We start from the raw sequence: 22,715 nt of genomic DNA on the forward strand, positions 1-22,715 counted from the left end.
TGCATGGCATAAACCCATTCTCACAGCCAGCATGGGAAAAACCCAGATTAGGCTTCTGATTAACCCAGAGTAGGCTTGGCTTCTGATTAACCCACTTTAAATGGGTAACTATTTTCTTTTCCATATTAACCTTACATTTGCATAGAGTCACATGAACACAGGTAAAGCTGATACGACTGAGAAAGAAAAAAAACTTTGGGACTTTAAATGAGACATAAGACCAGTATAGTCACTTGTCTCCATCCAATATTAATATTGCAAAAAAAAAGGAAGGTTGGGACTTTAAATGAAGCATGCAGCAGAAAAGCAACGAGAACACTAAGTACTGAAAACAATGGCCCGGATTCACATACATTGGTGCATATTTATGCCGGCGTAGCGTATCTAATATACGCTACGCCGATGTCGCGCAGAGAGGCAAGCACAGTATTCACAAAGCACTTGCCTCCCAAACTGCGCTGGGTTCCCTCGGCGTAAGCCGTCGTAGGTGGAAGTGGGCATGAGCCATGCTAATGAGGCGTGACCCCATGCAAATGATGGGCCGAGTGCTATACAAGTACTTAAAACGAACGGCGCATGCGCCGTCCCGTGGAAGTATCCCAGTGCGCATGCTCAGAATCACGTCGGAACTACTCCCTAAGATACGACGGATCACTGCCTACGACGTGAACATAACCTACGGCCAGCCCTATTCACGTACTACATAAAATACGACGACTGTGTTCCCTGGTCCATACCTTAGCATGAGTTGCGCCTCATATATGGGGAATAATTTTACGCCGGACGTACGACTTACGCAAACCGTGTATATTATGCACCGGGCGCAAGTACGTTCGTGAATTGACGTATCTCCCTCATTTCCATATTTGAATAGGAAATCAATAGGAGCGCCACTTGCAGCCAGCGTAAATATGCGCCCACGATACGCCGGCGTAGGAAAGTTACGTCGGTCGGATGAAGCCTATTTTCAGGCGTATCTCAGTTTATGGGCACGGCGCACAGATACGACGGCGCATACTTACACTTACGCGGCGTATCTCGAGATACGTCGGCGTAAGTGCTTTGTGAATCCGGGCCAATGTATTTATTCCATGTAACAATACACATACTCACGGCACACATGCAAGTATAAAATGAATAATAACAAATAAATACAAATAAGTTCCTATATTTACAAGTGAACAAACATGGTAATAGTACGAGCTTGCAATATGCGAAATGCATCAATCCGTAGAACCCAACATGATAATTGTAGGCAGAAACCGTCCAAACATTGGTAAGAATAGATTAAGAATCCATGTTCTACACATCTGAATGTAGCATCTGAAATCTCGACGCGTTTCATGGAATTATATCCATTCATCAGGAGCAGATGCAAGGAGAATATCTAAAAAATGTAGATAAATGAACACATTTTAAAATAAAGAGGTAAAACAAATATATACATTATGTTGGGAGAGCATAGTACAGCTGAAACCTCTCTTTTATATTAAAATAATTTCCCTCAAATTAAAGGATTTAAATTTAGTGATATTCAAGAGACAGTTATGTTCTGGTAGCCTGTCAATTGTGAGACACGGACAGTGCTTACAGGCTGTTTTCTTTTACAAAAAGTTGTATTAATATCCATAGCAACTATACAAGTCAACAGCATAATGGATACATTATGAAAAAACATAACAGAGAAACAAAATAAAAAGCATTTCAGAAAGGAGACAAGTATGCTAGTAATAAGAAAATAGTAAAAGTCAATACCGTAAAAAAGCAAATGAAAGTTAGGTACATAAAGTTATGTAAAGAGGTGTAGGTCCCAGAAATGTCACAAGGGCATTGTCCTCTATTCAACAGATACTCATAGAGTCCTACTGAATGGGGGCCTAACTATAAACAGTACTAGGTAACTATCCATGTACCCAACACTTTGAGGCCTATGCCCGGTGGCCTGATAAGTTTGAAAATAAAGATAAATATAGAAATACTAGAAGCGGGAAAAAAAAGCAGGGTCAAAGAAGAGCAGAGATGGGAAGGGTTAAAGAAGGGGGCGTTCCCGCGGCAGGGAGGCAGAGTACTTCAGATCTGTAGTAGCATGGTGTCAAATCTCAAGGGTTTAGAGCAGGGGGTCTCCAAACTGTGGCCCGGGGGCCAGATGCGGCCCTTTGCTTGCCTTTATCAGGCCCTTGGCGCAGTATTCCTCCCACTGATATGAGATGCTATTCATCTCACTGACACCAATGATGGGGCACTATTCCTCCCACTGACACCAATGAGGGGGCACTATTCCTCCCACTGACACCAATGAGGGGGCACTATTCCTCCCACTGACACCATTGATGGGGCACTATTCCTCCCACTGACACCAATTTCCGGCCCCCTCAAGCCTGAAGAACAGCCAACTGTTTAGAAAGTTTGGAGACCCCTGGTCTTCAAACTACGGCCCTCCAGTTTTTCAGGAACTACAATTCCCATCATGCCTAGTCATGTCTGTGAATGTCAGTGTGTTACAATGCCTCATGGGATGTGTAGTTCTACAACAGCCGGAGGGCCTGTAGTTTTAGGATCCCTGGTTTAGAGTAAGCAACCCAAGGCTGCCAGACCCTAAGGAACTTATCATGGGTGTCTGAGAGAATAGCCGTCAGTTTTTCGTTGACCATTATATCGTCCATGCCATTTTCAACTGCCTCAAAACTGAGTATTGGAGTCTTCCATGCCCTTGCTATGGTTAGTTTAGTTGCAGTAAAGCGGTGCATAGCCAAGTGGCGTGGACCGAGCAATTCCGCTATCGGAGTACAGAGAAGAGCCTCGTATGGGTCTCTTTTGAGATCAGTTTGGAGCATGTTCCGAAGGAGGGAGTAGACTCTGATGCACAGTCTGCACACCTTCGGGCAAGTCCACCAAATGTGCGCCATGGTACCCTCCTGGGAGCACCCTCGGAAACACAAAGAAGAGTAGGCCACAATGAAACAGGCCAGTCTAGCTGGTGTGTAATATCTAAAAAAAAAAGCAGTGCAGCGCTACTAACAAAATGATGAAAGTCCAAAAATAAAATAATTAATCAAAATGAAGAGAGGATAAGGGTGACTTCTGGAACCTCAATAGGTGATCGTATCGTCCCAAGGTACAGGACTTCTTCAGCGGATATCAGTGAAGAAGTCCTGTACCTTGGGACGATACGCGTGCGGGGGGCTTCCAATTTTGATGTCAGGACAGCCACCTACTTGGTATTTTATCGATATATGCTCATATTCTACGCACTAGGATATAGTGCCTCTTTTGTGAGTACTTTTATTTTAAATAAACTTATTGCATTTTGGTTACTATACGGAGAGCACTATGTGTCTACTTTATACTTTTTCATGCCATTCAACTACATGAGAGTATACCAGATGACCATCCGCCACTGAAAGTCGGTTTGGAGAAAAGGATCGACCGAGGAGGCACCGTTATCATCTTATAATACCCCCTTATTAGAGGGACAGCGCATTTGACCTGCTGCTCACCCACAGGTCCATCTGCTAAGGTGAGCGGCTTGTACTTTTATCTAAGGATACTTGACTGTTTTATAAGGAGTCTTCATCCGATCACCTATTGAGGTTCCAGAAGTCACCCTTATCCTCTCTTCATTTTGATTAATTATTTTATTTTTGGACTTTCATCATTTTGTTAGTAGCGCTGCACTGCTTTTTTTTTACATACTCTGACCAAGGACTTATTGACCCTCAGTGTTCAGCAGCTTTGTTATTGTTTTGTCCTTTGCGCAGTCTGCTCTCTCTATTCAAATGGTGTGTAATATCACCTGTATAGTACCTTGTAGGCATTTTCCAAAAAGAGAACGTTCTTTAAAGCATTTAGAGATTGTTAAAGTCATGGCCTGCCAGTCCTCCGGGTCTAACTGTTTTCCAAGTTCCCTTTCCCATTGGAGGTGATCGGGTCGTATTGGCTTTTTTTGGAGGTAATAATGGAGGAATAGATTAATGATATTAAACCCCGAGGTTAAGGGATGAGCCCTGCTAAGGCTTTCAAAGGGGGCAGGGTGTAGGGGGTCGGCTGAGATTTTGCTTACAGGCTGTTTTAACCACTTGCTGACCGCCGCCAGTACATATACGTCGGCAGAATGGCACGGCTGCACAAAGCAACGTACAGGAGCAGGGGAGCACTGTCGTGTCACTGGTAGCTCAGCCCCCACACAGTCACTCCCTAGGACACACTTAACCCCTTCCTCGCCCCATAGTGGTTAACCCCTTCCCTGCCAGTGTCATTTACACAGTAATCAGTGCATTTTTTATAGCACTTATCGCTGTATAAATGACAATGGTCCCAAAATAGTGTCAAAAGTGTCCAATGTGTTCCGCCATAATGTTACAGTCACAAAAAAAATCGCAGTCCTCTTCACCACGTCTAGATGCCTAAATGCATTGAGTTCCTGCCATGTGATTGGCTGATTAGTAATTTGTGTTACCAAGCAATTGAACAGGTGTACCTAATAAAGTGGCCAGTCAGTGTAATGTACCTATGCATTATTTTTTGAGTAGAAAATAACTTTTTACTTAATGATTGTGTGGGCCGGAGTTAAGGTTTAAATGTAAAATTGTTCCAAGTGTGTCACCTGTTTACTATCTCTGCGTTAATGAAGAAACCTTCTCACCTCGTTCTAAACCTGGACAGTGAGTGGCATCCCGGGCAGTGAGTGGGATCCCGGGCAGTGAGTGGCATCCCGGGCAGTGAGTGGGATCCCGGGCAGTGAGTGGGATCCCAGACAGTGAATGGGATCCCGGGCAGTGAGTGGGATCCTGGGCAGTGAGTGGGATCCCGGGCAGTGAGTGGGATCCCGGGCAGTGAGTGGGATCCCAGGCAGTGAGTGGGATCCCAGACAGTGAATGGGATCCCGGGCAGTGAGTGGGATCCCCGGGCAGTGAGTGGGATCCCAGACAGTGAATGGGATCCCGGGCAGTGAGTGGGATCCCGGGCAGTGAATGGGATCCCAGACAGTGAGTGGGATCCCGGGCAGTGAGTGGGATCCCAGACAGTGAGTGGGATCCCAGACAGTGAGTGGCATCCCGGGCAGTGAGTGGAATCCCGGGCAGTGAGTGGGATCCTGGGTAGTGAGTGGGATCCCAGACAGTTAATGGGATCCCGGGCAGTGAGGGGTATACCAGGCAGTGAGGGGGATCCCGGGCAGTGAGTGGGATCCCGAGCAGTGAGTGGGATCCCCAGACAATAAGTGGGATCCCGGACAGTGAGTGGGATCCTAAACAGTGAATGGGATACCGCACAGTGAGTGGGATACCGGACAGTGAGTGGCATCCCAGACAGTGAATGTAATCCCAGACAGTGAATGTAATCCCGGGCAGTGTGTGGGATCCCAGACAGTGAGTGGGATCCTGGGTAGTGAATGGGATCCCGGGCAGTGAGTGGGATCCCGGGCAGTGAGGGGGATCCCAGGCAGTGAGTGGGATCCCGAGCAGTGAGTGGGATCCCCAGACAGTAAGTGGGATCCCCAGACAGTAAGTGGGATCCCGGACAGTGAGTGGGATCCTGAACAGTGAATGGGATACCGGACAGTGAGTGGGATCCCGGACAGTGAGTGGCATCCCAGACAGTGAATGTAATCCCGGGCAGTGTGTGGGATCCCAGACAGTGAGTGGCATCCGGGGTAGTGAGTGGCATCCCGGGTAGTGAGTGGGATCCCGGACAGTGAGTGGGATCCCAGACTGTGAGTGGGATCCCGGACTGTGAGTGGGATCCCGGACAGTGCGTGGGATCCCAGACAGTGCGCGGGATCCCGAACAGTGCGTGGGATCCCGAACAGTGCGTGGGATCCCAGACAGTGAGTGGGATCCCGGACAGTGAGTGGGATCCCGGACAGTGAGTGGGATCCCGGACAGTGAGTAGGATCCCGGACAGTGTGTGGGATCCCGGACAGTGTGTGGGATCCCGAACAGTGCGTGGGATCATGCAAATCAGCTGGAAAGAACTCCAAAGTCACTTTGTGAATGTTTTCATTTAAAGGGGCAATGATCTTCCCTATGGACAAGCTGAATTCCCACTAAATGAAAAGCAGTCAAATGGAAACCTTCTGTAATCGCTGTGTAGTCAGTATGGAATATTTAACAGTTATTTCACATGACTGCAGTGAGAGAATGTGGTTAAGCCGTCTGTATGTTGGTAATAGTTTGAAAACTTTGTCCTAAACTTTCCATAGACTTTGCATGAGCTTTGGATTAAATGGATTCTGGTTAACCTGGGTAATAGGAGATATTGGAATTGTGATTTCAAGACAACCTTTTCATTGAAGGCTAACTTTAGCCAAAATATGTTGTTGTCTTTTTAAAATAAACCTGAAGAATGGGAAGCTCTGTCAGGTTTTTATTGTTATCTCTGGTCCCACTGCAGAGATTTCTCTCATTTTAAGTCCTGGTGATGTACAAGAAATCACTGACACTAGAGGGGGTCAATGGGAACACAGGCAGCACCATCATCATAGGGGTTTCATTTCTTAAAGAGAAAATTTACTCTACAGCATGTGTGCTCAATCTGTGGCCCACCAGCTGTTTATTTATTTCAGGTACTCGATTTACACAGCGCTTTACATATATGTTATACATTCACATCAGTCCCTGCCCTCAAGGAGCTTGCAATCTAAGAACCCTAACTCACATTCATACATACTGTACACATACTAGGGCCAATCTACCTACCAGCGTGTCTTTTGATACAAAAGAGAAAAGGGTGGCCCCTAGGAGTCGCACATCCAAGATGTCCTAGAGAGGTGAAGAGAGTGTCAACCTCAGCCTGGACACCAACCAGGCCACGTCCCCCAACATGTTTCACTCCACCCCCAGAGCTTAGTCATGAGTCATCCGGGGGGACAGATCGAAACGGGTTGGGGGCATGGCCTGGTTGGAGTCCAGGCTGAGGTTGCCACTCTCTTCACCTCTCTAGGACATCTTGGATGTGCGACTGCTAGGGGCCACCTGTGACGATATTTGAAGTGATGAAACGTGTCGGACGTGGCTACACGGCAACGCTGAGACGATGTACAAAGGAAGCTATGAGGAGATTGCAACACTGAGTCACCTGGTATGACTCAGACGGTCCGTGTTCATCCGATCCCCCCATAGGGGAGAGCGGAGAAAAGACAGGGCGGTCCCTGCACAGTGTGCGGGGACCGCCCTGTCATCCGCCGGCTCAGCGGGGATCAACGGAGCGATCCCTAAGGGGTACCACTCCACTAAAAGGGCCCTAAGGGTACCACTCCACTAAAAGAATAAGCCATCATACATTAGCAATCCTGCCGATCAACTAACCTGCAATAGAATCAAGAATGACCCATAACGATACATACAGTGCGGCGCCTTGAAAATGTATTCATACCCCTTGAAATTTTCCACATTTTGTCATGTTACAGTCAAAAACGTAATAGTATTCTATTGGGATTTTATGTGATAGACCAACACAAAGTGGCACATAATTGTGAAGTGGAAGGCAATTGATAAATGGTTTCCAAATATTTTTGCAAATATCTGAAAAGTGTGGTGTGCATTTGTATTCAGCCCCCTTTACTCTGATACCCCTAACTAAAATATAGAGGAACTAATTGCCTTTAGAAGTCACCTAATTAGTAAACAGAGTCCACCTGTGTGTAATTTAATCTCAGTATAAATACAGCTGTTTTGTGAAGCCCTTAGAGGTTTGTTAGAGAACCTTAGTGAACGACCAGCATTATGAAGGCCAAGGAACACACCAGACAGGTCAGGGATAAAGTTGTGGAGAAGTTTAAAGCAGGATTAGGGTATAACAAAATATCCCAAGCTCTGAACATCTCAGGCCCCGTACACACCACCGAGTTTCTCGGCAGAATTCAGCCAGAAACTCGGTCAGTGCTGAATTCTGCCGAGAAACCCGGCCGTGTGTACACTTTCGGCCGACGAGGACCTCGGCGAGGAAATAGAGAACATGTTCTTTATTTCCTCGTTGTTCAATGGGAAATTTTGGCTCGCCGAGATCCTCGGCGGCTTCACAAGGAACTCGACGGGCAAAACGATGTGTTTTGCCCGTCGAGTTCCTCGGACGTGTGTACGGGGCCTCACAGAGCTCTGTTCAATCCATCATCCGAAAATTGAAAGAGTATGGCACAACTGCAAACCTACCAAGACTTGGCCGTCCACCTAAACTGAGAGGACGGGCAAGGAGAGCATTAATCAGAAAAGCAGCCAAGTGGCCCATGGTAACTCTCAGGTGGAAGAATCTGCCCTCAGGACAACTATAAGTCGTGCACTCCATAAATCTGGCCTTTATGGAAGATTAGCAAGAAGAAAGCCACTGTTGAAAGAAAGCCATAAGAAGTCCCATTTGCAGTGCAAGGGCAACATTAGAAGAAAACCTGTAAGAGTCTGCAAAAGACTTGAGACTGGGTGGAGGTTCACCTTCCAGCAGGACAACGACCCTAAACATACAGCCAGAGCTTCAATGGAATGGTTTAGATCAGTGATGGCGAACCTTGGCGCCCCAGATGTTTTCGAACTACATTTCCCATGATGCTCATACATGTAGTTGAGCATCATGGGAAATGTAGTTCCAAAACATCTGGGGTGCCAAGGTTCGCCATCACTGGTTTAGATTAAGGCATATTCATGGGTTAGAATGGCCCAGTCGAAGTTCAGACCTAAATCCAATTGAGAATCTGTGGCAAGACTTGAAAAATGCTGTTCACAGACACTCTCTATCCAATCTGACAGCTAACTTGAGCTAATTTGCAAAGAAGAATGGGCAAAAATGTCCCTCTCTTGATGTGCCAAGCTGGTAGGAACCCAAAAAGACTTGCAGCCGTAATTGCAGCAAAGGTGGTTCCACAAAGTATTGACCCAAATACAAATATGCGCCCCACTTTTCACATATTTATTTGTAAAAAAACTTGGAAAACCATATATAATTTTCCTTCCACTATACACTTATGTGCCACTTTGTGTTGGTCTATCACATAAAATCACAATAAAATACATTTACATTTTTGGTTGTAACATGACAAAACATTTTTTTTTGTAAAACAGGGACAAGGCCGCGCGGGCCGACAAGCATACAGTAGTACACACAGTGCACGCAATGCATAGAATTACACATCAACAGAACACATCGCATTAAAAACATTGCTACCTTACCCTCGGGAGCCCCTCGCGGGCCGCCAGCGCCAAAGGGCGCCCGCGAATATGTGGAAAATTTTAAGTGGTATAAATGAAAAACAAGGCACTGTACACATCGTTGTGGTGTGTTAAGAAACATACAGAATATTAACACACTTCTCATGCATTATGGGGCATTTTGCTAAGGCAGGCTATTAATCTAAACGGGCTGCCAACACACCACAAGTGAAAATTGGCCATGCATTTTTTTTTCTGATGCAGCATACCGTAATGAGTAGTAGTATGTTATTGTGTGTTGTGGTGCACTGTATCATGGGTGTGTTTGTGTTGGGGGTGCATTGTATTAGTGTGTAGGGATGTCATTCAAAACGAATGACACCACATTGTACTGCACAGCGCTATGCGAATTGTGGTACCGGATTGCATTGGTTCAAATGGGAGCTTCTTGAGAGCCCTCCTATTTCTTCTGTATTGAACTGTATTGTAATTGCACTGTCCCCCTTTATATTGTAAAGCACTGAGCAAACTGTTGGAACTATATCAATCCTGTATAATAATAATGAGTGTAGTGAGAACATTCTACTGGCTGAACCACTGAGGTGTTGCTCCATTGCTGTTCCTTCACTCACAAGCAAGATTCTACAGTCCGTTGGCCAGCAAGGGCGTGACGCCATAGCATTTATATGATCTCTTTACTGCACAAATGGAAGTTTTTTTTTGTTTACAGTAACTATCCTGGCCATTTCCAATTTCATTTGAAAAAAGGAAAAACAAACCTAAACCCTGTAAAAATTTACTTACAAAAATGTGTTTTCTTCCTTAACTTCTATCTAAGACCAACCTCCTACATCTAAGCTCATATTTCTAAGCTCCTAATCACAAACTGTCCCTGGATTCTGCTGCAACAAGGCCATCATCATCATCATCTTGCTGCAGCAATTCCATCATCATCATCATCTTCCTGCAAAAATTCCATCATCATCATCATCATCTTCCTGCAAAAATTCCATCATCATCCTCATCTTGCTGCAGCAATTCCATAATTACCATCATCATCTTGCTCCAGCAATTCCATAATTACCATCATCTTGCTCCAGCAATTCCATCATCATCATCTTGCTCCAGCAATTCCATCATCATCATCATCTTGCTCCAGCAATTCCATCATCATCATCTTGCTGCAGCAATTCCATCATCATCATCTTGCTGCAGCATTTCCATCATCGCCATCATGATCTTGCTGCAGCAATTCCATCATCATCTTGCTGCAGCATTTCCATTATCACCATCATTATCTTGCTCCAGCAGTTCCATCATCATCATCTTGCTCCAGCAATTCCATCATCACCATCATGATCTTGCTGCAGCAATTCCATCATCATCATCATCATCATCTTGCTGCAGCATTTCCATTATCACCATCATCATCTTGCTCCAGCAATTCCATCATCAACATCATTATCTTGCTCCAGCAATTCCATCATCATCATCTTGCTCCAGCAATTCCGTCATCACCATCATGATCTTGCTGCAGCAATTCCATCATCATCATCATCTTGCTGCAGCAATTCCATAATTACCATCATCTTGCGGCAGCATTTCCATTATCACCATCATTATCTTGCTCCAGCAGTTCCATCATCATCATCTTGCTCCAGCAATTCCATCATCACCATCATGATCTTGCTGCAGCAATTCCATCATCATCATCATCATCATCTTGCTGCAGCATTTCCATTATCACCATCATCATCTTGCTCCAGCAATTCCATCATCAACATCATTATCTTGCTCCAGCAATTCCATCATCATCATTTTGCTCCAGCAATTCCGTCATCACCATCATGATCTTGCTGCAGCAATTCCATCATCATCATCATCTTGCTGCAGCAATTCCATAATTACCATCATCTTGCGGCAGCAATTCCATAATTACCATCATCTTGCTCCAGCAATTCCATCATCATCATCATCTTGCTGCAGCAATTCCATCATCATCATCTTGCTGCAGCATTTCCATCATCACCATCATGATCTTTCTGCAGCAATTCCATCATCATCTTGCTGCAGCATTTCCATTATCACCATCATTATCTTGCTCCAGCAGTTCCATCATCATCATCTTGTTCCAGCAATTCCATCATCACCATCATGATCTTGCTGCAGCAATTCCATCATCATCATCATCATCTTGCTGCAGCATTTCCATTATCACCATCATCATCTTGCTCCAGCAATTCCATCATCAACATCATTATCTTGCTCCAGCAATTCCATCATCATCATCTTGCTCCAGCAATTCCGTCATCACCATCATGATCTTGCTGCAGCAATTCCATCATCATCATCATCATCATCATCATCTTGCTGCAGCATTTCCATTATCACCATCATCATCTTGCTCCAGCAATTCCATCATCACCATCATCATCTTGCTCCAGCAATTCCATCATCACCATCATCATCATCTTGCTCCAGCAATTCCATCATCACCATCATCATCATCATCTTGCTCCAGCAATTCCATCATCACCATCATCATCTTGCTCCAGCAATTCCATCATCACCATCATCATCATCTTGCTGCAGCAATTCCATCATCACCATCATCATCATCTTGCTGCAGCAATTCCATCATCATCATCTTGCTGCAGAAAGGCCATCATCTACTGAGCTGCTCTTTATACGTCACTTTTGGGGAAAATAGCCCTTCTTTAAGCTAAGTCGGCAGTACAGCTCAGACATTCCCCAAGGTTGACGTAACTAAGTACTTTATATTTCAGTTATGTCTTTCATTCCTAAAGAACCAATATGTTGAAAAAAAAACCTACACAATGACCACTGCGTTGAGGTGTCAGGTTCACGTTATTGCCTTGCCAGTGTTGGACTTGCCACCTATTTAAACTCTTCAAACTTTTATTCTCCACAGATAAACAATTAGGTGTATGTTTTAGGAATGTCAGAGGACACAGAGAACAGATGGAAGGGCCCTTCATTTTGACTTTAAAAGGATATATTTAGTTTTACTACTATGAGATTCCACTAAATAAATACAAGGCTTTCAAGGATATTTAATGGCCCTCTGGCAGTGGTCCAAAGGAGTAGAGGAATTCTACTTGTCACGGCTTCTGTTCACCAATAAATCAGGGATTTGTTTGCTGTTGGCCATGGTGCTAAGCATTTTTCATATGGCCTTCAAGAGAAATAGTGTAGCCAAAACTACAGATGTATTATGATTATAGCTGCTACTACCGATTTGGAGCTCCTCGGTGCATTAATCAGTCGCCGTTCTGCACCATCTAGTTTGATCACAGCACATGCAAAGCAGAATACATATTACTTATTTTTGGAATGATGATAAATCAGTAGAAGAAATGGAAATGGATAAGACCTTTAAAATACTTAAGACGCCTTTATGTCACTTAGACTTTGAGAGAGTGCAAAATCTGGTGCTGCTGTGCATGGTAGCCAATCAGCTTCTAATTTTGGTTTGTTCAATAAGCTTTAAAAATAAAACCTGTAAGCTGATTGGTTTCTATGCAGAGCTGCACCAGAGTTTGAACTCTCCATTTTTAGTAACTATTCTGTCTTGTTTTCAATGTTAGTCCAACAGATCTATGATCTACTATTATTATTCTTAGTGGCATTCTGGTATGTGTGCTAATGAACGGTCTGTGTGTGCCTTTTTATCAGCTCTTCAGGCAGTTTCATGGTTCTGCATTAGAGCTGCACGATTCTGGTCAAAATGAGAATCACGATTCTTTTACTTAGACTAAAGATCACGATTCTCAAAAACTGAATGCCAGAGCTGCATATAACTCCTATGAAAAAAGCAGAATCAAACTTTGATTCTGCTTTTTTCATAGGAGTTATATCGCCTTTGACATTATAGACATATCACTGGTCTCTTTTTTATACATCAGAAGCAGTACCGCCAGCAACCATTGGGTGGCGCATGGATACACACAGTTGAACAGAACTGTGAGAAAGATTAATAAATCAGAAGCAGTACCGCCGGCAACCACTGGGTGGCGCATGGATACACACTACAGTTGTACAGATCTGCAAGAGAAGCCCAGGCATCCATCCAGTGGCGCAGGCTGCTGACGTCGGTTCCGATATCGGCGCCATTTGCGTTCCACGCTGGTTACGTGGAACCAGCTGTGAAACAGAAGAATCGCGGGTCATCCCGCGGGGAGATTGCGGGCGGGAAGAATCGAGATCGTGATTCTCTCCGTGATAAATCGTGCAGCTCTATTCTGCATGCTAGGCCTCAACCATAGCAACAGTTTGGCATCTTTTGTTCTAAATTATTTAATACAGGTCTTGCATAATTTAAGTACTAGGGACAATACAAGCACATGACAGTGGAACAAAGTAGGGTAGGTCAGGTTAGGAATTGTAAAGAATTACAGCTGTTATGCCAGTTCTGTTAATAAGAGCTCATACCTCCAAACATTTTGAGATGGGAATGAGGGACACCTACTAACAAACGTATTTAGGCATATGACACGCCCTCTGCCACACCCCCTTAAAGGAGAATTAACTCAAAAAAAGTTTCATTAAATCCACAAGGACTTATTTTTACCACTACTATTCCTTTGAATTGGCTTTTATAAAAGTACAAATGCAGCAATTTAGAAATTGGATGAAAGGTTTAGCACTGGGAAACACTTTTTGAAAGATAAAAAGTGCATTTTATATACAATTATATAGATCAGATCAAAATGAGGGACAACTGAGGGGGGAAAGAGGGACAGAGGGACATTGCTCCAAATCAGGGACAGTTCCTTTGAAATCAGGGACAGTTGGGAGCTATGAGAGCCACCAACCTTTCCAAACAAGAGATAATAGAGGTAGAGGCCAGAGGCGATTCAGTTCGCATGCGTTGCGCTATACAAGTCATTCATTCATTCATAATGGAGATGAGTGGTGGTGTTGTATGGTAACCCTTTTGCATACAGAAAGCTTGATAGGATATGAAAGGTATGGCTCACTGTAATAGAGTCTCACTAAGAGGTAAAGCTGGTACTGTATGGTATTCCCCCCAAAAATGGTGTGTCCACCAAGGATAGGTAAGGTATGACTCGCTATAGTGGGGTCTTACTGATGAAGATGGATTTAAAAAAATCTTCCATGATCAGCAGATTACACAGCAGATTGTTGATCTTCATAGCTTTGGGCATGCTATTGTGTGAATCTCTCTCCTTGTAGAATCACTCCAGGTTGGGGTACAGTATATGGTTTAGTTCATTCTGCGCTTACCCAAAGCCCTAAATAATAAAAGTGATAAATGATATTACCTGTAAGTATGTTAGTGCTGCAATCTCTGAGGCCGCGTACACACGACCGGTCCAAACAGATGAAAACGGACCGAAGTTCAGTTTCATCGGTCCAAACCGACCGTGTGTACGGCCCATCAGTCTGTTGTCCTTTGGACAAAAATGAGAGAACTTGCTTTCAAATCGAACCGATGGACGGCTGACCATCGATCAAAACCGATGGTTAGTACACAAAAGCATTGGTTCAAAACCCGCGCATGCTCAGAATCAAGTCAACGCATGCTTGGAAGCATTGAACTTCGTCTTTTTCAGCACGTCGTGTGTTTTACGTCACCGCGTTCTGACCCGATCGTTTTTTGGACTGATGGTGTGTACGCACATCAGACCATCAGTCTGCTTCAGCGGTGAACCGTCGGACCATTCTCATCGGATGGACCGGTCGTGTGTACGGGGCCTGAGAATTAAATACTTAATTCATGAACAATCTATATACACAAAAAAGATGCGCAAAAAAATAAATAAAACTTAATGAAGTGAGTGAATAATCAAACTTTTAAAAAAATGTACAACTAATAATTAATTAATATGTACCAAAAAAACAAAAAATGTATGAATTAATTAATATTTTGTGATCAGGTGGGTGATTAAAAATTAATAATAACAAGATAACAAATGATCAAGTACATCAAAAAACTCATAAAGTTACTGATCTAAAGTGCAAAAAAATACAAAAAACTTAATGTATTAAGCAAAAACGTCCCAATAAGGTTTTTAACCCATCAGATATAAGTGCTAAAGAAAACATGTGAATATAGAAACAAAAATAAATAATTTTAATGATAAATTTATTTTTTTGTCTATATATTTACATTTTTTTCTTTAGCACTTATATCTGATGGGTTAAAAACCTTATTGGGACATTTTTCTTAATACATTAAGGGCCAGATTCAGATACAATTACGTTGCTCCACGGCAGCGTAACATATCTGATTTACGTTACACCGCCGCAGGTTTACAGCGTAAGTGCCTGATTCCCAAAACTCTTACCTGTAAACTTGCGGCGGTGTAACGTAAATGCGCTCGGCGCAAGCCCGCCCAATTCAAATGGGGCGGGCACCATTTAAATTAGCCGCGTTCCCGCGCCGAACGTACTGCGCATGCTCCGTCGGGTAAATTACCCGACGTGCATTGCGCTAAATGACGTGGCACGGACATCATTTGTTTAGACGTTAACGTAAATGGCGTCCAGCGCCATTCACGGACAACTTACGCAAAGGACGTGGTTTTTTAAATTTAGACGCGGGAACGACGGCCATACTTAACATGGCTTAGAACAACTAGGGCTCAGCCCTAATTTTACGGGGCGTAACTCGACGGAAACGACGTAAAGTTAGATCGACGGGCAGCGCGGACATTCGGGAATCGCCGTAACTAGTCATTTGCATATTCTACGCCGACCGCAATGGCCTCGCCACCTAGCGGCCGGCCTAGAATTGCATCCTTTAGATCCGACAGTGTAATTCAATTACACCTGTCGGATCTTCTGGCTATCTATGCATAACTGATTCTATGAATCAGTCGCATAGCTAGGACGGCCGGAACACAGAGATACGACGGCGTATCAGGAGATACGCCGTCGTATCTCTTCTGTGAATCTGGCCCTAAGTTTTTTTGTATTTTTTGCACTTTAGATCAGTAACTTTGTGAGTTTTTTGATGTCCTTGATAATTTGTTATCTTGTCATTATTCATTTTTAATCACCCACCTGATCACAAAATATTAATTTGTTTTTTGTTTTTTGGGGTACAGGTCTTCCCTTGTATGTATTTTACAACTACTAGAAAACTCTGAACTCCAGCTTGGTTCTCCTGCTCACTTGTCTAAGGCCTCGTACACACGACCGAGTTTCTCGGCAAAAACCAGCAAGAAACTTGCTGGGAGATATTTTTTTGCCGAGGAAACCATGTGTACACTTTCGTCGAGGAAACTGTCGAGAAACTCGACGAGCCAAAAAGAGAGCATGTTCTCTATTTCCTTGACGGGAATGGGAAAATTTGGCTCACCGAGATCCTTGGCGGCTTCACAAGGAACTCGACGAGGAACTCGATGTATTTCGCCCATCGAGTTTCTCGGTCGTGTGTACGAGGCCTGACTCCTTCTTGGGCATGCTGTCCACATGAATTTTTGCTTTTTTTTTTTTTCTGTAGGTAGCTGTGAGTTATTGGTATGTTGGAAATGCTGTCTATGTACCTTAAATGGGGGGAAAATTCTATAAAGCTGGTTGTGGTCAGTTTAAACTTAAATCGTTGTTTGGATTCTCGTTACTCATATATTCTCGTTATTTTAGGTCCAAATCATGGAAGAAAAGCTGAGAGAGGCCAATGTGCAGACCAGCGAATCTGAGATGAGGTGGTACAAGAAGAGCCAAGAACTGGAAGTCTTAGTGCAGGAGAAGGATGAACTCATCCAGTGTCTGGAACAAGAGCTTGAAGAACAGGTGACATTGGGTTTCTGCTGCATTTTTCTCGGTCAGTGGTCTCTGTAGCACTGCCCCAGAAGGAGCTGCTGGTTTGTTTTGGGTGGCATGTTACCTCATGGCTCCTCCGCCGTCTTAGGGGTGTATGGTGCATATAGCAGTAACGGAATGTCCACGACAGGTGTCTTTTTCTGTACTCTTTATTACCCAGCCTGGTAAAAACTTTAAAACTTGTGTTGAAGAGTAGAGGTGAAGTAAAAGAAGAAGTAGCAGACTCAGGCGCAACAATAGGGAAACAGTCCTGCTCCCAACAATGCTTTGTATTCCCCGCCACTCCAGCCAGAGTGGGTAGAGCATACCTGGACAGGCCCACTCTCACTGACCTGGCAGCCAGAGTATCGCTCGAACTTGAAGGAAAAGTCTCTGCCACAGACCCTCCTGAAATGGACTCAGGGAAAGCCTCTGCCACAGACCCTCTCTGTGATTGTGATTACGAAGATAATCCTCCTTGATAGAATTGCGTCTGGATCTCCTTCAGATAGTTTTCAGGTACCGACTGACAGGTGACCAGCCTCTCAGTGTCCGGCTACCTCGACCCCCGGGGATTTGTCAAGACCCTATTGGATCGCCAGCCTCTCATGGCTCTCCTCAGATAGACTCCCCACCGAACAGCTACCTCGCTTGGGATCTTCAGGATTGGGAACCCAGTCGACCACTGGGCTCCCTGCCACAGCTCAAATGTTCCGGACCAACATGGTCCCGGAACCAGGAACACTGCTTGGCACGCGCACCCCGGCCTGGAAGGCCATTTCGCTGGGGCGACTTAATGCGCAGTCACCCTAAAGGTGGGTGCCGCATTATGAAGAACCCAGACTAATGGCGTCTGCCCCATAAATACCCTCCCCCAGCATGCACAGCGAGGCTGAACCCTCCTGATAGGCTGCTGGGGAAGAGCACCCAAAACTTGACTCCACTGCTGCCACCCATCGCCCTGGGGTAGGAACTACACCCCTGTAACAATAGACAGCCCACAGCACAGCCAAGCTGAGACAGAGACCAGTTTTGAACATAATAATTGGATCAGAGTCAGTTAACACTATGATCTCCCTCTAAATTTAACTAGCAGCGGTACTTTTTAAGTAACCAGGCGCTACATGTGCAATTTGCCAGTGAAAATGTTCACCAAGTTTACAGACTTAAGGCCCGTACACACGATCGGGGGGTGGCTATTGGGGCTATAGCCCCAAGTCTGGGGCCCATAGCCCAGAGTCTCTTACCAGGTGGGTGCAGTATGTTCCGGTCCAGAATGCAGGGGACAGGGGTGGACTGAGCCATGGTAGCACTGGCTCCAGCTCTGCCCCGCCTCCACCTGACTCTACTCTTGGGCACTGGTTGCTAGAGCCCCCTAGCGTCTAGCAACCAGTGACATCACAGCCACAACTTACTTCCTGTTCAGCATTCAAAGTGGAGGAGGATTTCCCTCCCTCCTCCTCTGCGCTAGGGGGTGGCGCTCTAGGGACCCTGATGTAAGGGGGAGGGTCTCTGGGGACCCTGATGTAAGGGGGAGGCTCTCTGGGGACCCTGATGTATGGGGAGGCTCTCTGGGGACCCTGATGTATGGGGAGGTCCTCTGGGGGCCCTGACGTAAGGGGGAGGCTCTCTGGGGAACCTGATGTATGGGTAGGCTCTCTTGGGACCCTAATGTATGGGGAGGTTCTCTGGGGGCCCTGATGTAAGGGGGAGGCTCTCTGGGGACCCTGATGTAGGGGGAGGCTCTCTGGGGACCCTGATGTATGGGGTGGTCCTCTGGGGGCCCTGATGTAATGGGGGGGCTCTCTGGGGACCTTAATGTAAGGGGATCCACACTCAGAAATGTAACGATATATATATATACGCACACACATTTTATATTATATACATGTGTATGCCCGCCCAATCGTCCAACTCTTTACTTCGCTGCTATGGGCTCTAGCCCCAGATCTTTTGTAGACCTAGCCCCTGGTTATTGGTTTTATCCTTGTGTGGGAGTTTTGCATAAAGTTACTTACGGTGTAGGACAGGATGCAAAGGTTCTGCAGCAGAAAGTTTTATTTCGATTTTTTTTCCTTCTAGAAGCAAATACGAATACAAGAAGCAAAGATGATAGAAGACAAAGCTGGGAAAATTAAAGACTGGGTGACAGGAAAATTGAGAGAGGTATGGATGAGATGATACATAATAATCATAAACAAATAAAAACTCATTATAGGGGCTCTGTCCCCAGACCATTCTTTTCAACAAAGAACTTCCCATAACATTATACACACAGTACATTTAATGTATTTTATGTATGTTATTTACCTGCAAAGGACTAACTTGTGTAGACATCCAAAAACCCTGACCCTAGGCGCCAACATTTTGGGTGTGATGTCAACAGCCCCAGCAGTCTCAGAGCTGTCACTTAAGAGACACTCTTTAGTAGTCCCCTTCACTCTTCCCCTTGCAGCTACATAAGAGTTTATGTAAGGAGATGAAGGGAGGAGCAGAGGAGCTGGACCAGCACAACCCTGTAATTAGCCCCTCCCAGGAGAGGTGAGGGTTATGGCATGCAAAGAAGTAGGGCTCTATGTGTATAGAATAGAGGGTGGGGTGTCCTGTGGTCCTAAAACCCTTGTTTTCTTACAATGACAATGCTGCACCACCATAAATACATTACGGCAAGTGAGTGTTTACATATATTTTAAAGACCAGATGAGAAACTGTGTCTGCCCTTTATGTGATTATTGTTGTTTCCTTTTGAACACAGTCATCATTTAGTGCTACAATTTATTAAATTTATTTTGTGTATGTGTTGAGTAAAAACTCATATTTTTATCCAGCTGGAAATAGAAAATCAAAATCTCCGGTTCATCAACAAAAGCTACAGCGAAGAATTAGTTGCCCTGCGAACTCGAACACAAGGTAAAGACCATGGATACTCTGTAATGTCTGCTTTTTTTTCACAGCAGTGTTCTTTTTTTTCTTCCAAACTGTATTAAAAAGCCACTCCAAGATAATTTTGACCTCCCTTTCCAAAATTCTCAATCAGGTTTGGCTTTAATTTGTTAGTGTCTGTAAATCTGCTGGTACATCTAAGGCCTCGTACACACGACCGGACATGTCCGCTGAAACTGTTCCGCGGACCAGTTTCAGAGGACAGATCCGATCGTGTGTACAGGCTAGCGGACAGATTTCCAGCGGACTAAAGTTTCTTAGCATGCTAAGCAACTTGTCCGCTGGAGAGCTGTCCGTTGGACATGTCCGCTGGTTAGTACGTCTAACCAGCGGACCGAAATCCCGCGCATTGCGTCGAATTGATTCGACGCATGCGTGGAAGCATTGAACTCGTGCGATAGAGAACGTCGGTGTCGTCTACGTCACCACGTTCTCTGTCCGCGGAGATTTCGGTTTGATGGTGTGTACAGCCATCAGACCGAAATCTCCGAGCGGACATGTCCGATGAAAACGGTCCGCGGACCGCTTTCATCGGACATGTTCCCTCGTCTGTACGAGGCCTAACACTCCCCTCCACCTAGACTGCCAATGTTGCTGTCCAAATGTGCCCCCTGTGCCCGTTCATCCAGAGTAGTGGTGCCCTAATACAGGAGATGGGTTACTGGCCAGTTCAGAAGGTGAAAACAGAGGGGAGAAGCCAAAAGAAAAAGAAAATGAATGCAGCCACAGCATTTAATGAGTGGTAAGCTGCAATGTATTACATTTTGGGTTTAATACCAGATGAAGCGGCTGTCACTTGACATTGCAGCTTCAAATCTTCTCATCTGCTTTTTACTTTTTGCTTTTGGTGTCTATGCAGTGCCTGCATGGACACTTCCTATTGAATGCCCAGAGGCAGGGTCCTCTCAGGATAGTAGGGGAACAGCAATCTGGTGCTCTTGATTTGCTGTTCCTCCACTTTCAGAACTGGCTGTGGTGAGGGACCTGAGGGGGGAATTTAGGTGAGTAGGATGAGTTATAGGTGGATGCGAAGGAGGGGTGGGCAAGAAATAGTTTTAACCTAGAATAGGGCTTTAAAGAACTTTACAAGATAACACTGACAATGCTGTCATAACCTTTCAAATCATAGCAAGCAGAGAGAGTTCATTGCTTACATATTTTTGGGCTTATCTCAGAATATAGTATGATTCAAGATTGTTATATGTACTAAGGAAACATATTATAATCATGAATAATTAATTCATGGTGTAAAAAATAAAACTGTCCCCAGACTATGCACAATAAAACACAATTTTTTCTTAACAAGCACTTTCAAACAAGCCCTCATTCACCTCTGTAGCTAAAGGCATTGTGGAGAAATTAAACTTCACATTTCAAAATGGAGGTTCTGAATTTACAGCTCCTTTACCTTAATTCTCTCTGGCAGAAGAACATTGGTAAACAGCAGGGGCTTCTAAGCTGTTATAAATGGAATTAAACGGAATTCAGAGTCTTGATCTTTGAGCACAAATTACTACACAGTACATTCATCTACAGAGATGGGCGGCTTGAGGTGAGGGCTTGATTTAAAAAGGTAATGTTGGTAGTTTGGGCACAGGTGCCACTTTAAGCATAAGGCTCAGTAGAAAATGAAGAACAGGTATGGGAATTAAGGGTAAGGTAGGAGTGAAAGGTTAAAAAAAAGGACACAAGCAGAGATAAGAGGGATATCGAGATAGGGTAGGAAAACGGAAGGATGCAAGTGGAATGGTGCCTGCTCTAAGAAGAGAAGTCTTTTTGATAAGGATGAGGTTGAAAAAATATTTGAATACACTTTAAACCAAGAACTAAGAATTTCTGTTAAAAAAGGGCAAAAGAGATAAAATGATAATTATCCCACTTTACAAGATTCTGGTCTGGCTGCACGTGTACGAGTATGTCATCCAGTTGTCAGGAAGGATGTGCTGGAACTGGAGAGAGTCCAGAGAAGAGCAACAAAGCTAAACGGGGGACTGGAGGACCTCAATTATGAGGAACTACAAGCTTTAAACTTCTTTGTTTTAACAAACGATAATGAACGTGCAGAATCCGAAAGACTAGACATAAAAAATGCTTTATTTCCATTTTGTTGCGACAACAGTTCGATATAGATAGAAGATTTGAAATGATGGTGACAATAGCGATCTGTGTCTATCGAACCTGCTGTCGAATGTGCCTAACCTAACTCTATTAGTCCAAGATTATTCGACATAGAGAGAAAAGATTCGACATTATAGAGACATGAAGATTCGACAAAGCAGCTAAAAACATACGATCCCCACGAGCGGACATTTACGGTCAAATGCTCCGCCTATAGGCTATAGAAGAATTCTAAAGTTGGTTGACTAGTAATAATAATTAATAAATAAAATTATTACTAGTCATCCAACATTAGAATTCTTCTATAGCTTGTGGGGGGAACATTCGCCCGGAAATGTACGATTGCGGCGTCGTACAGTTTAGCTGCTTCGTCTAATCTTCTTAGAACATTTGACGGAAACCATGAGCCTTCAATGACAGATTCGACCTTAATTAATTCGGATTTTCGGACTAATTAATTTTTTAACGAAGCAAAATAAATAAAAACTAATTTCAGGAGTAACTAAATACATTTATTTTTCAGACGTAAAAGAAATTCTGAAACAACATTTTTTAGTGTGCACTAAAGAAGAGATACTTGAGAGGAGATGATAGCGATATAGAAATACCTTAATGGTGATTTTACCATAGGGAAAAAACTATTCAGTTTTAGAGGGCGTAAAAAGACATGCTCATTTAAATTGGAGGAGAAGCGGTTAAACCTTAAACTGCGTAGTAGGTTCTTTACTG

General features: G+C 44.2%; 1 protein-coding gene across 1 annotated transcript in view; it reads left to right on the forward strand.

Annotated features, from left to right (window-relative positions):
* PLEKHH2 (pleckstrin homology, MyTH4 and FERM domain containing H2) overlaps window positions 1-22,715 on the forward strand; it is a 245,318-nt gene that overhangs the window by 122,152 nt on the left and 100,451 nt on the right. The window contains exons 4-6 of the mRNA XM_040351535.1: window positions 16,767-16,916; window positions 19,008-19,091; window positions 19,754-19,835. Coding sequence (XP_040207469.1) covers window positions 16,767-16,916; window positions 19,008-19,091; window positions 19,754-19,835 — 316 coding nt within the window. The remainder of the gene's footprint in view (window positions 1-16,766; window positions 16,917-19,007; window positions 19,092-19,753; window positions 19,836-22,715) is intronic.

This window comes from Rana temporaria, chromosome 4, assembly GCF_905171775.1.
Source record: "Rana temporaria chromosome 4, aRanTem1.1, whole genome shotgun sequence".
Lineage (NCBI taxonomy): Eukaryota > Metazoa > Chordata > Amphibia > Anura > Ranidae > Rana > Rana temporaria.